The following is a 14081-nucleotide window of genomic DNA, read 5'->3' on the forward strand; positions in this document are numbered from 1 at the left end:
AAGTTTGAATTATCTTGGAATTCTGTAGTACACTTTACACTTTTTTTGGTATTGCCATGTAAGCTATTGTGGTGGCAAGCTTTGTGCACTTTATTTTGTGATATGTGATGTATGGCCATCAGGAAATAGATGTGGATGCCGTGGCCTGTGATGGAGTGGTCATTGCCATAGCTGTGTCTGAGCATGTGGAGAACGCAGGGGTGCATTCTGGAGATGCCACACTGGTGACTCCCCCTCAGGACATTAACCAGAAAACCATGGAGCGCATTAAGATGATCGTTCACGCTATCGGCCAGGAGCTTCAGGTCACCGGCCCCTTCAACCTGCAGCTCATTGCCAAGGTGTTTAATTGTAATTTTTATATATATATATATATATATATATATATATATGTAGGAAGAGTATGTTTCAAAATATTTGCTGCTGAAACTAAATTGCATGTGTTTGTCAACAGGATGATCAGCTGAAAGTGATAGAATGCAATGTGCGAGTTTCACGCTCCTTCCCTTATGTATCCAAAACACTTGGTGTCGATCTTGTTGCCCTAGCAACAAGAGTCATTTTGGGAGAGGAAGTTGAGGCTGTTGGGCTGATGAAGGGGACTGGCATTGTGGGAGTTAAGGTAACGAGCTTCACAATGTCTGTTAACTCTTGATGGTGTCTGTTTTTGAAGGGAATACTTGAACTGAACTATCCCAGTGTTTCCAAGATCTATGTGTGTGTGGCCCTCAGGTTCCTCAGTTCTCCTTCTCACGGCTGGCTGGAGCAGATGTGGTTTTAGGTGTTGAAATGACGAGCACTGGAGAAGTGGCCTGCTTTGGGGAGAACCGATATGAGGCCTATCTAAAAGCCATGCTCAGCACTGGCTTCAAAATCCCTAAAAAGAATATTCTCCTCTCTATCGGTAGTTACAAGGTAACGAGTTACTTTACAGCATATGCTGACTCAGTTGACTCACTTGAGTTTGGTTGCATAGAAGTCCACTTTTTGAATGTCTTTCCCTTGCTATCTTTCCTCTGTGTCGTTCACCTTGATGCTAGGGGTGGGCGGATCGATCCTGAAGTATCGATACTTTCGATACTGACGTGGTATCGAAAAGGATCGATCCTCACATAAAAATATCGATCCAAATGTGTGTTTTTTTCCCAGTAATTTTATTAATTTAGAACGCAATTCATTGCGTAAAAAAAAGCTTCTAAGTTTAAAAATAAGCGAATGTTAGCGAATAATTGTGTAGTGTAGAACTATTTCTCCTAGTCATCTGGATACAAGACGAAACCAATCAATCACAGAGAGCGTTCGATGCTGCTGCTGCTTTCTCAGTGCGTTTGGGAAACGAAGCCTTGCTTAGATGACAGAGAAACAATCGGGAGTTATTTCGCAATAAACAAATTAAAAGTTTACATAACGGTTCAAAATGTTGACGTCCATAAGATTTGTTTAATGAAATTAATATTTTTATTCAACAAAGGATCGATGCATGAAATTGATCGAAAGTGACATTCAAGGGTTTTACAGGGTTTTTTTTATTAAAAAAAACTATTTCATATGATGAACAAAGAAAGAACAGCATTTATGATACATTTTATGCAAAATTGTTTTCAACTGTTTTCAACATTGATGATAATAAGAAATGTTTCTTGAGCAGTAAATCAGCATATTAAAATGAATTCTCATCATGAAGGATCATGAAGACTGGAGTAATGATGCTGAAAATTCAGCTTTGATCACAGGAATAAATGACAGAATAGCCCATGTTACATTTTAATAATATTAGAGTTTTTACTGTATTTTTGATCAAATAAATGCAGAAGAGAATTAAAAATCTTACAGCCCCCAAACTTTTGAACAGTAGGCTAGTGTACAATAGTGCATTACTATAACTAGGGTAGTTTGGTAAAAGTCACTGACTAATTACAGGCGAGTTGAGAGCACAAATCACAAAATATTTAGTGGTCATGAAAACGTATTCAGATTTAGCATATTAATGATGCATTCACCTCATAAATCATGACACACTGCTCTAGCACAGGAAAGTGAATGTAAGTTCAAGTGCATGCTTTTAAAATAAAAAAATATTGGTATCGATATCGGCGATACTGGCCCTGTATTTACTTGGTATCGGATCGATACCGAATTTTGCAGTATCGCCCACCCCTACTAGATGCATGTCATTGCTTGCGTTGCACGAGTGCCCACTAGTGGCGGAACGCTTTGAATTGTTTAAACGGAACACGCTAAACCCTTGATCTCTTGAAATCCGCTATGGATTTCAATTTATATTATTTTTTGTTTTCCTTACAAGTTTGTTTTGTGCACCATTCTATCGTTGTATGCACCATTCTAATGGCCTGTATGCTTGAGTATTTTTTTATTTATTCTTGCCAACAACGCAATCGTGTTGCATTGTGGTCCGTGGATCTGCCTCAAGTGTACATATTGAGTACGTACTTAATTTTATTTGTAAAGCACTTTACAACTGCACCTGCAGACCAAAGTGCCGTACAATCAGCAGCTTAAAAACAAACAACACATAAAAACAACATGCAACTAATACAGATACTAGCCCAACCTCTCAAAAGCTAAAGACAATAAATCATTTTTAACACAAGCTTTAAATGCATTTAAAGGAGTTATCTCTCTTAGTTCAAGAGGCAGACTATTCCAAATCCTCGGACCCGCAACAGCTAAGGCCTGATCACCTTTTAACTTTAAATGAGATCGAGGGACAGAAAGCAATGTCTATAGGCTAGTAGAATCAGAATCGAGGGGTCCAGGGTCTGTTCAAATAAACTTCCCTCGCCTACTTGACGTTGAACGCACTTCAAAATGACGGTGGGGATTCGCCCGAGGGGGAGTGCTTGGGAAAGTTTGTGAGTGTATGTCTAAAAGTGGAGTTAAACACTGCCGTGGTTCTCTTGAGTTGATTTTCTCTAATAATTTGTTTTCATTGTGTAATTCACATTACCGAAAGCTGTGGTTTGTATTATTATTTTATTATTATGCTATGGCAAGCATCACTATTAAGGCTGATTTATACTTCCGCGTTGAACCGACACCGTAGCTATGTCGTAGGCCAGGGCTATTCAATTAGCTTCATTCGAGGGCCGGATTATTGAATCGAAAAGTTGAGGTGGGCCGATGGGTTTATCTTATTTATTGAAACATAACAGTATCAATAAGTAAGCTAAAGTAAACATAAAAGTATTGTAGGCTATTTACTTGGAAATGTGGTAGCCAACAGTATGCAGATTTATCAGACCATAATAAATAACTTATTTACAGCTATGTACAAATATATGAATTATACAAGATCATATATTCTATTGGTTAGAATTATTTTATTAATAATTATTATAGGCTTAAATTAAAATATTCTGACAGTGAGACTTCGTAACCATAGGTAAAACGATGCATGGCTACTCACTCACTACCACTGTATAACAAATGCCTAAACAGGTAAAAACTATACACACAATTAATTATATATTTCTCTAGCCCCCTAATAAATCTAATGCAATATAAATGACTATAACATAGTATTCAATATAAATATTCCACATTTCTCCCCAAACCATGGTAAATTACTACAGTACATTCATGGTAAATGTTTGTAAGACTGGTGATTAGGGTTCCCTTTCGAGAGGTCTCTCCTATTGCGTAAGTAGCTTACGCTATGGGAAAACTCCTTTTCTCGAGAATATTGAAGTCTTTATGTAAAACGCATTGCAGCTGCACAGCTGACAGCAATGAACGAAGGCAGCTCGGTCATTGGCTGTGCTGCGGCAACTTGCTCGAACCAATGACGGGGCGACTCTGAATGCGCGACCAATGAGCGCGCTTCGCGCCCGCGCGCGTCAGAGCCCGCCAAGATGGGCGTGGCCAAGAGCTATATATTGGGCGCCCCGTCATGAGAGTTCTTTAGATTTAATCTCCTTCAGCGAACACCTTCTTCGCTGGATCCTCCGGATTATTGAAGCTTCGCCGTCGAAAAGCATACCAGCGGGATTTGCTACGAGGACGTCGGCACCTTCAGCCGCCTTCTAACGCGATCCTACTGAGCCATCCGGCGTACTGCTCATGCAAGTATTTACATCTGTTCGCTCTGCGACACTTGTAAAAGAGCAAATTTTCCAAGGCGTTGTTTCAAATGCCTTCCTGCGCGTCGTGCAGAGACCTTCTCCCGGACGGGGATCGTCACATCATCTGCGCTCGCTGCCTGGGCCGGGACCACGCAGAAGCTGCTTTGACCAAGGGCGGATGCCCCGAATGTGACGACCTGGGTCTCTCCGCACTGCGGGCTCGCCTCGCCGCTTTCGCCGTGAGCGAGCCCATCGCCGCCATCCCTCTGTTCGAGCCGCGCACTAAGAAAAAGCGCCGCTCACAGAGGCTTCCTGAACCTGAGCTCAGTGACGTCACGCCGAGCCAGTCTCCGCGTGCTTCACCGCCGCTCTTGCCTTCCCCACCGCCGGTTCAGTTCACCCAGCCGGACCCACACCCCTCTAGCAGAGCGGTGGGCCTTGTGACTTTCGGCGCGTCCGAGGACGACGGGGGAATGGATGACAGCTTGTCAATCGACGCTGCATCGGACGACTGGCCGGGCTCCACTCTCGACCCCGCCCCGTCGACGCTAGCTAGCGCGAGCGGGGGCTCCACCATGGATAGCGAGATTATCCGCGTTCTCTCTAAGGCCGTGGAAGACCTCGGGCTCGATTGGTCTTCTCCCGAAGAACCAACCCGGAGCCGACTGGATGAGTGGTTTCTGCAGGGGCGCCAGCAGGCCCCTCGGCAAAGGCCTTCTCCCTTCTTCCCGGAAGTTCACGACGAACTCACCAAGTCGTGGAAAGCCCCCCACTCTGCGCGCCTAAAGCCTTCTTTTTCTTCCTCGCTCTCCTCTGTGGACGGCGCGAAGGAAAGAGGCTACGAGGGAACACCGCCCCTCGAGGAGGCCGTGGCCAATCATCTCTGCCCGCCCTCCACCACCGGATGGAAAGCCAAAGCTTCCCACCCCTCGAAGCCCTGCCGCACTACTTCAGCTCTCGCCGGTCGCGCCTACGCCGCCGCCGGCCAAGCTGCATCAGCGCTTCACTCTATGGCGGTACTTCAAGTGTTCCAAGCCAAGCTTCTCCGCTCTATGGACGAGTCTGGCCCCGAACCCGAAGCCTTTAAGGACCTACGCAGCGCGACTGACATAGCCCTGCGAGCCACGAAGGCCACCGCCCAGTCTATCGGCCGTGCCATGGCTAATTTGACTGTTCTCGAGCGCCATCTGTGGTTGACTCTGACTGAGATGAAGGACGCGGATAAGGCGCCATTTCTCGACGCGCCTATCTCCACCAGCGGGCTGTTTGGACCGGCGGTTAAGGGTTTCGCCGAACGCTTCACTGAGGCCCAGAATGCTTCACAAGCTATGCGGCATTTCCTGCCCAAGCGCTCCAGCTCATCGCAGAGCAGACAGAGGCCGCCGCAGCCGCAGCGGGCTAGAACAGCCCCCACCGCCTCTCAGCCCGCGCCTCAGGCTGACGCTCGACGCCGCTCGCGCTCTCACAACCGCAAGCCGCCTTCTGAGCGACGGGGTCCTCGGCCCAAGATTGTGCTGAACCCCGAGCCTCGAAAGCCGTCCTAGCCACAAGAATGAAAAGAGAGAGTGCGTGTCTCGCAAAAGCCGGACCACTCTCTCTGCAAAAGCTCAAGCATTACCCAGTCCCCTTACAGGCGGCTGGATATGTTCATACAGCAGTCAATGGGCCAGTCACAGAGCTCGCTCACCTGCAAACAAACGCCGTTTTTACGGCGACGCACAGAAAACACAAAAAGAGTCTTTTTCTGCCTGTGTCACTAAGGGTTCACATGTCCACAAGGTGTGCATTCCCAGATACTGTCAAAACAGTGCCAAATTCATTCCCAGCTCAAGCTGCGCACCCCATGAATGTAGATCACGTGCCTACGGTCATGTACGCACCACTACACACAAGCACTGTTCACACAGTTATAAATTCATCCCCAGTAAAAGCGGGAAACATTATAAAAGTGACGCGTGTGCCTACCACTGTTTATGCACCCCCACTTATAAACACTGTCCTTACAGTGTCAAACACAACCCCAGCCCAGGCTGCGAGTTTTACAGACACAGCGCGCCCGCGCCTCTGAGAGCTATGAGCTCAGGCGATTCGCTGGCCGGGTCCCTGCGTCACAGCGGCCCGCCCCTAGCCTGTATTCAGCCCATATCTGTACACGCAGCGGCATGGGAAAATATTCCAGATATGCCGAAATGGGTATTGAATATAGTAAAGCACGGATACTCGCTCCAGTTCGCTCGCAGACCACCACGTTTTACGACTGTGGTCGAGACGAAAGTGAGAAAAGAGTGCTCACATGTTCTACGCACCGAGGTGCGCAAACTAATAGAAAAGGGTGCTGTGGAAACTGTTCCCCCCTCTCTGAGCGAGGCAGGTTTTTACAGCCGCTATTTTCTCGTCCCGAAAAAGGATGGCGGTCTCCGCCCCATCCTAGATCTCAGACACCTGAACAAAGCACTAATGATTCGCTCGTTCAGAATGTTAACAACCAAGCATATCCTCGCGCAAGTACGCCCAGGAGATTGGTTTCTCTCAGTGGATCTGAAAGATGCTTACTTTCACATTCCAATAGCGCCTCATCACAGGCCGTTTCTGAGATTCGCTTTCGAGGGACAGTCGTACCAGTACACAGTACTTCCGTTCGGCCTGTCCCTGGCTCCCCGTACATTCACGAAATGTATGGATGCAGCACTTTCCCCCCTAAGGCGAAGGGGAGTGCGAATACTGAATTATCTCGACGATTGGCTGATTCTAGCACAATCAGAGAGTCAGTTAATAACACACAGATCTTGGATTATCAGCCATTTAGAATGCCTGGGTCTAAGAATCAATTTTGCAAAAAGCATACTATCTCCCAGCCAGAGGATTTCTTTCCTGGGAATAGTTCTAGACTCGATGCAAATGACAGCGCGTCTCTCATCAGAGCGCGCGCTCACCATCCGGCGCCTTGCAACATCATTCAGGGCGGGCGCGCTCGCCCCCGTCAAGCGGTTTCAGAGGATGCTCGGTCTCATGGCCTCAGCATCGGCCGTACTCCAGCTAGGATTGTTGCATATGCGCCCTCTCCAACGCTGGCTCAAGAGCCGCGTCCCTACTCACGCGTGGCGTTCGGGCCACCTTTTAATCAGAGCGAACCACGGCTGTATAAAAGCCCTGACGCACTGGAAAGCCGCCGACTGGTACCAGTCAGGCGTGAGTCTGGGTGTGAACACAAGGAGAAAGATGATAACGACAGATGCCTCCAAAATAGGTTGGGGGGCCCTTTACGAGGGCAGGCCTGTCTCCGGCTTTTGGTCAAACCCGGAGAAGCGCCTACACATAAACTGTCTGGAAATGAAAGCGGTCGCTTTGGCTCTCAGAGCCCTGCTCCCACAGCTGAGAAACGAACACGTCTTGGTCCGAACGGACAACATGACGGTAGTATCGTACATAAATCGCCAGGGTGGACTCAGGTCGAGCTCCATGCATTCAATGGCCAGGAGACTCATTTTATGGTCCCAGCACAACTTGCGCTCGCTGAGAGCAGCGCATGTGCCAGGTGCCCTGAACCAGGGGGCGGACATGCTATCCAGAGACAAAATTCTCCCAGGAGAATGGGCTCTCAACCCGCTGACGATTCACTGGTTATGGAAAACCTTTGGCAAAGCGGAGATCGACCTCTTCGCCTCCAAGGAGAACGCGCACTGCCCTCTTTTCTTCACGAAAAGCATGGATGCGCTCGCCCAGAGCTGGCCGAGCCGTCCCTTATATGCCTTTCCCCCGATCGCGATGCTACCGCAGGTCATCAGTCGGGTCAGAGAGGAGAAAGACGCAGTGCTGCTGATAGCCCCACTCTGGAAGAACCAAACATGGTTTCCAGATCTGATGCAAATGCAATCTGCACCACGGCCGATTCCACTGAGGCCAGACCTCCTCAGTCAGGCCAACGGGATGATATTTCATCCCCGCCCCGATCTGTGGGCCCTTCATGCATGGCCCCTCAACGGGTTCCCAGGAACCTCACGAGCGGAGCACTAAAAACCATCGCTGAGGCGCGGGCGCCCTCCACGAGACGCTTATATGCCCAGAAATGGAAAGTGTTCAGTGTCTGGTGTAATGCCAAGGGCCTGAACCCTGAAACATGCGAGATTACGAACGTACTCGCTTTTCTACAAGGGCTTCTGGAGGCGGGCCGCGCCCCCTCCACGCTCAAAGTATATGTGGCGGCCATCACAGCATCACACGACCCTGTAATGGAACGTCCATTGGGAAGAAACGACCTAATTATTCGTTTCCTAAGGGGCGCTAGGAGGATGAACCCTTCACGCCCCCCCTCAGTGCCGATCTGGGACCTAGCTACTGTCCTAGACGCTCTTAAAGGGCCTCCGTTCGAACCACTCCGAACCGTGCACCTTAAACAGCTCTCGCTCAAGACTGCGCTCTTGCTGGCACTCGCCTCGGTCAAGAGAGTGGGCGACCTGCACGCGCTTTCGACAAGCGCTGCCTGCCTAGAATTCGGACCTAACGACTGCAGGGTCGTCCTTAGACCGAAACATGGGTATATTCCTAAAGTGCTCACCACTCCCTTCAGAGCACAGGTTATCTCCCTAACTGCGCTATCGTCCCCAGCAGACGAACACGACGCTAATCTACTCTGCCCCGTTAGGGCTCTCAGAGTGTATTTGGAGCGTTCTGCCCTATTCAGACAGACAGAACAACTGTTTGTATGCTTTGGCGGCCGTACGAAAGGTTCCGCCGTTTCAAAGCAGAGAATCTCTCACTGGATAGTTGAAGCTATAGCGCTGGCTTATGAAGCTAAGGGACTTCAATGCCCCTGGGGAGTCAAAGCACACTCCACCAGGAGTGTGGCTTCTTCCTGGGCATGGTCGAGCGGGATACCGATCGAGGATATTTGTGCGGCGGCAGGCTGGGCCTCACCGTCCACATTTATCAGGTTCTACAACCTACAGGTCCCGACACTGCATTCCAATGTACTATCAGCATGATGCTAGTTGAACTACGAGTTCGTATCTAGATTATGTATGTGCTTGTGTCACACTGAGCGCCTTCTAGCCGCTCTGTATTCTTTCCCACATATAAAGCTCGCCTCTGCCGGCTAGTTGGATGATAACTTTGCTTTTTTAGCTTAGGCACCTGCCTCTGGCTATCATAAGGCGAAGTTCAGCACGCACGGCGTTTTGCATGGTGTTCCCATAGCGTAAGCTACTTACGCAATAGGAGAGACCTCTCGAAAGGGAACGACTCGGTTACTAACGTAACCTCGGTTCCCTGAGAGGAGGGAACGAGTATTGCGTAAGCTGCCGTGCTTGTGCTTGGTTAGTTCGCTTCAGTCGTTCTAACCTAAAGAACTCTCATGACGGGGCGCCCAATATATAGCTCTTGGCCACGCCCATCTTGGCGGGCTCTGACGCGCGCGGGCGCGAAGCGCGCTCATTGGTCGCGCATTCAGAGTCGCCCCGTCATTGGTTCGAGCAAGTTGCCGCAGCACAGCCAATGACCGAGCTGCCTTCGTTCATTGCTGTCAGCTGTGCAGCTGCAATGCGTTTTACATAAAGACTTCAATATTCTCGAGAAAAGGAGTTTTCCCATAGCGTAAGCTACTTACGCAATACTCGTTCCCTCCTCTCAGGGAACCGAGGTTACGTTAGTAACCGAGTCGATTTAGTCTTCTAACTTCGTTCATGGCACAATGTTTCTGCTATTTACCTCATCAGTCGTGTTGGGAATGTTGAGGTTGTTTCATCCAATTTAAAACTAGTTAAAATCATTGAGTGATTTGTGGTTTGTAACAGAGAGATGTGTCAGATTGAAACGCTTCTCACTGGATGTCGCAGCAATGTTTAATAATAGTGTCCGGGACCGGGAGTAAACGCATCTCCTTTGAGCTTGCGTTCCGTTATCCACTGGGCCGTGCTGCGTAGTTCAAAGTAAACTAGTGAAACAACTGAAAACAGCAATATTTGTTCTCTATTTGTTCTTACTGACCGAGAAACAGCTTCAGATGATTCAGTGACAGAACGGTTCGAATCCGAATCGTTTCAGACCGTTATGCAAGCGCGTTTGGCCAATTCATGGAAGGAAATAATGGAACCAAATGATTAAACCAGGAATGATTGATATCGCTGGTTCAGTCGACAGAAATACGGGACACACACATAATAACTGCTGAAATATTCGGACTGAAAAAAGTGTTTCTCAGGTCAATCGGAACGCTCATGGTACACACACAGTGCGTATAGCTACAGCTGCAGGCGTCACTGCGGTCTCGCGCATATCTAACCAAATTTAGCCGCACCGCCAGGAAAATAAGAGGAGGGAGGTTGGGGTGGCCTCGGGCCATATGGAGATGATTGGCGGGCTGGACCTGGCCCGCGGGCCGCCAATTGAATAGCCCGGTCTTAGGCTTTATAACACACGTAGCCTGACCTTCACCTAATGTAACCCAACAATGTAACTCACTCTCATATTGTTCCAAACATGTATGAGGTTTTCTTCTGTTGAACACAGAAGCTATTTTGAAGAATGTCAGTAACAAGACAGTTGATGGTAGCCATTGACTTTTTTCCTACAGTGGTAGTCAATTGCTACCGTCGACTGTCTGGTTATTTAAAATGTTCTTTTGTGTTCAAAAGAAGAAACACATTTGAGCTCTAGCCAGAGAATACTCTGTTGGAACAACTTGAGGGTGAGTAAGTAATGGCAGAATTAAAATTTTAATTTGTACTATCCCTTTAAGCAGCTTTGCTTCAAACAAATCACATACCGATGCTCTAGCAACCTCCCAGATCACCTTAGCAACTGCATATCTGCATAATTGAAACCACTTGTAACACATTAGCAACTACATAGCAACACCCAGGAAAGCTGTATTATAGTGCTGCACGTTTTACACATTCACTCTCACTTTCTTTAGAGAATGTATAAATCAAGTTTCTGATTGTAATGGAAAAAATTTATTCTTTTTAAATTCTTTCAGAATAAAAGCGAGCTTCTGCCCACAGTCCAGACTTTGGAGGGTTTGGGTTATGACTTGTATGCCAGTGTAGGCACTGCTGACTATTACACTGAACATGGAATTAAGGTACCGTGGAATAACATACCCTAACTTAAAATGTCTATTGCTTAACTTTTTTAAAAGTCTTTGAGCTGGCAAAATATGCTGTTTTCTATTCCATTTGTTTATCTGTCTCTGATCAGGTGATGGCAGTGGACTGGCCTTTTGAAGAGGAGAATGACTGCCATAATAAGGACAAACAGAGGAACATCATGGACTATTTAGAGGAGAACCATTTTGACTTGGTCATTAATCTGTCTATGAGGAACTCTGGTGGAAGACGCTTGTCCTCCTTTGTGACCAAAGGTTACCGCACTCGTCGAATGGCCATTGACTACTCCGTACCACTCATCACTGACATCAAATGCACCAAGCTGTTTGTTCAGGTGAGCAGTGACACCCTCACACTGCTGACGACCCCACAAAATTAAAAGTTTTTATTCGCTTTGAAGTCACCTACTTAGGTTGTACCCCTAAAAATTGAAAGATGTATGTGGGGTTTGCAGGCGCTGGGGCAAATTGGTCGGGCTCCTCATGTAAAGACTCATGTAGACAGCATGACTTCACAGAAACTTATCCGTTTACCTGGTGAGTATAGCAACGTCTTTTCAGATGTTCATGTTTTAATTTGTCAAAACAAATAAATTAAGATTATTAATTATGATGGCCATTCATACTTGTATGTCGAAAGGTTTGATTGATGTCCATGTGCATCTGCGGGAGCCTGGTGCCACCCATAAAGAGGACTTCTCTTCGGGCACAGCTGCCGCCCTGGCTGGAGGGATCACCATGGTGTGCGCCATGCCCAACACTAACCCTGCAATCATTGACCCCAGCTCCTTCACTGTTGCACAGAAGGTAACATCAACAAATTACAGATTTGGTTGGTTATAACATGAAAACAAATGGGGAAGTTTTGTTTATGGACTATTTTCCTGTCATGAATGTCAAGCTTGCCAAGGCCGGGTGCCGCTGTGATTATGCTCTTTTCGTGGGGGCGTCATCTGACAACGCTACACTACTTCCGTCCATTGCAAGCTCTACAGCTGGTCTGAAGATGTACTTGAATGACACATACTCCACTTTAAAAATGGACAATGTTTCTCTGTGGATGGAGGTAAGAAGATCTGAGGAGGCTGTTTAATTTTAATTTATTATATTTATATTTTAAATGGATGTAGTTTTTATTTTAAATATAATAAATAAATAGTTTTTATTTATTTAAAATACAAAATGCACGAAGTAAAAGCATAAATAAATTTAAGTTTAAATTGTATTCATTTTAAATAAGTCTTTGCTTTTGAATATTTTATTTATTTTATTTTTGGTGATGCAATTTATCATGTCACATCTTAAGTATAATTTTCTTTGCATGCAGCACTTTGAAAAGTGGCCAAAGCACTTGCCCATTGTGGCACATGCTGAGAAGCAGACGGTGGCAGCAATCTTGATGGTAGCGCAGCTGTATCAGAGACCTGTTCATATTTGCCATGTTGCCAAGAAAGAAGAGGTAAGAATCCTTGTTATTTGTGGTGGTCTAACAACTGCATTTTATTTTACCTTCATAGTCAAGCCTTCATCCAGTTTCTTTACATGTTCCTGTGATTTGTAACCATTTAAAATCATGTGTTGTTCCTCAGATTTTGATAATTCGAGCTGCTAAACAAAAGGGTATCCAGGTGACGTGTGAAGTGGCACCTCATCATCTCTTCCTGTGTGAAGATAATGTGCCTGCCATTGGGAACGGCAGAGCAGAAGTGCGGCCCATGTTGGGTACACGTGAGGACATGGAGGCGTTGTGGGAAAATCTTGACATCATTGACTGTTTCGCAACAGACCACGGTAATAATAGGATCAGATTTCTCTGCTATGCAAATATTTGTTGGCTTGACAGTTTCAAAAACACTTACCTGAGAATTTTAAAAATCAGCTTGAACATTAAAGCTACACCTAGACCCTGTACAGACCTTCGGCCTGTTCTTTCCTTCGTGTTCTATATCTTTTCCAATTGATTAGACAGACATACCTTCCTGTGGTTAATCAAAAAAACAAAACACACACAGACTTTCAAGCTATCCCGTCCTACAAGCTGGCACAGTCCTACACGACAATCTATTATAATAGGCTTTGTTTTTTAGTTCAAACTACTCCTTCAAATCCCTTTTCACACCATCTTGACATTGAGGCTAACTAGACTTATAAAATTGAAACTAAGTACATTAGTATTTTAAAGGGTAAAATACCTAAGTATTTTCTACATACGGGCTAATTAAACCCTTTTTGTTGTCAGGCATACTTGTACAATACCATCGAAAAGTTTAGGGTTTGTAAGAGAATTATTATTTTTTTGGTTATGAAAAAAGTCTTATGCTCACCAATGTTACATAAATTTTTTTCTTATGAATTTTGAAAACAGTTGTGCTGCTTAATGTTTTTGTGAACAGTCATACATTTGTCAGGATTCTTTGATGAAAGGAAAGTTCAAAAGAACAGCATTTATTTAAAATAGAAATATTGTGTAACTATTTAAAAGCCCTTTTGATCAATTCAATGCAACATTGCTGTATTAACTTCTTCCTTTCTTATTTTATTTTTACTTTTACTGCCCCCAAACTTGAGTGGTTGTGTACATCAATTTATGATGGCCACATCATAAACATAAATTGTTCTTGGAAGCTTATATTAAGTATATATTTTTTGCAGCCCCTCATTCAGTAGAGGAGAAGAACTCTGAGAAACCACCTCCAGGTTACCCGGGTCTGGAGACCATGCTTCCTCTTCTGCTCACAGCTGTCAGCGAGGGTCGCCTTACCATTGATGACATCATCAAGAGGCTCTACGAAAACCCCAGCAGAATATTCTCTCTTCCTGCTCAAGAAGACACTTATGTAGAGGTATTTCAGAGTTACAAAGTTCAGACAGTAATCTGCTGCCTGAAAACTCAATGT

The 14081-nt window shown here is 45.9% G+C and overlaps 2 protein-coding genes across 3 annotated transcripts in view; one reads left to right on the forward strand and one right to left on the reverse strand.

The window, feature by feature from the left end:
- Positions 1 to 14081, reverse strand: part of LOC143729596 (uncharacterized) — a 700608-nt gene that overhangs the window by 359560 nt on the left and 326967 nt on the right. The window lies entirely within an intron of this gene.
- The window catches only part of cad (carbamoyl-phosphate synthetase 2, aspartate transcarbamylase, and dihydroorotase), a 35072-nt gene that overhangs the window by 12614 nt on the left and 8377 nt on the right, over positions 1 to 14081 (forward strand). For both annotated transcript variants that reach the window (XM_077220911.1, XM_077220912.1), the window contains exons 22-32: positions 123 to 341; positions 455 to 622; positions 733 to 915; positions 11056 to 11160; positions 11277 to 11519; positions 11640 to 11721; positions 11825 to 11991; positions 12086 to 12250; positions 12512 to 12643; positions 12774 to 12975; positions 13837 to 14027. In XM_077220911.1, the coding sequence (XP_077077026.1) occupies positions 123 to 341; positions 455 to 622; positions 733 to 915; positions 11056 to 11160; positions 11277 to 11519; positions 11640 to 11721; positions 11825 to 11991; positions 12086 to 12250; positions 12512 to 12643; positions 12774 to 12975; positions 13837 to 14027 (1857 nt within the window). The remainder of the gene's footprint in view (positions 1 to 122; positions 342 to 454; positions 623 to 732; positions 916 to 11055; positions 11161 to 11276; positions 11520 to 11639; positions 11722 to 11824; positions 11992 to 12085; positions 12251 to 12511; positions 12644 to 12773; positions 12976 to 13836; positions 14028 to 14081) is intronic.

The sequence above is a fragment of the Siphateles boraxobius genome, unplaced genomic scaffold, assembly GCF_051911475.1.
Source record: "Siphateles boraxobius isolate OS27281-9 unplaced genomic scaffold, OSU_SipBor_1 8, whole genome shotgun sequence".
Lineage (NCBI taxonomy): Eukaryota > Metazoa > Chordata > Actinopteri > Cypriniformes > Leuciscidae > Siphateles > Siphateles boraxobius.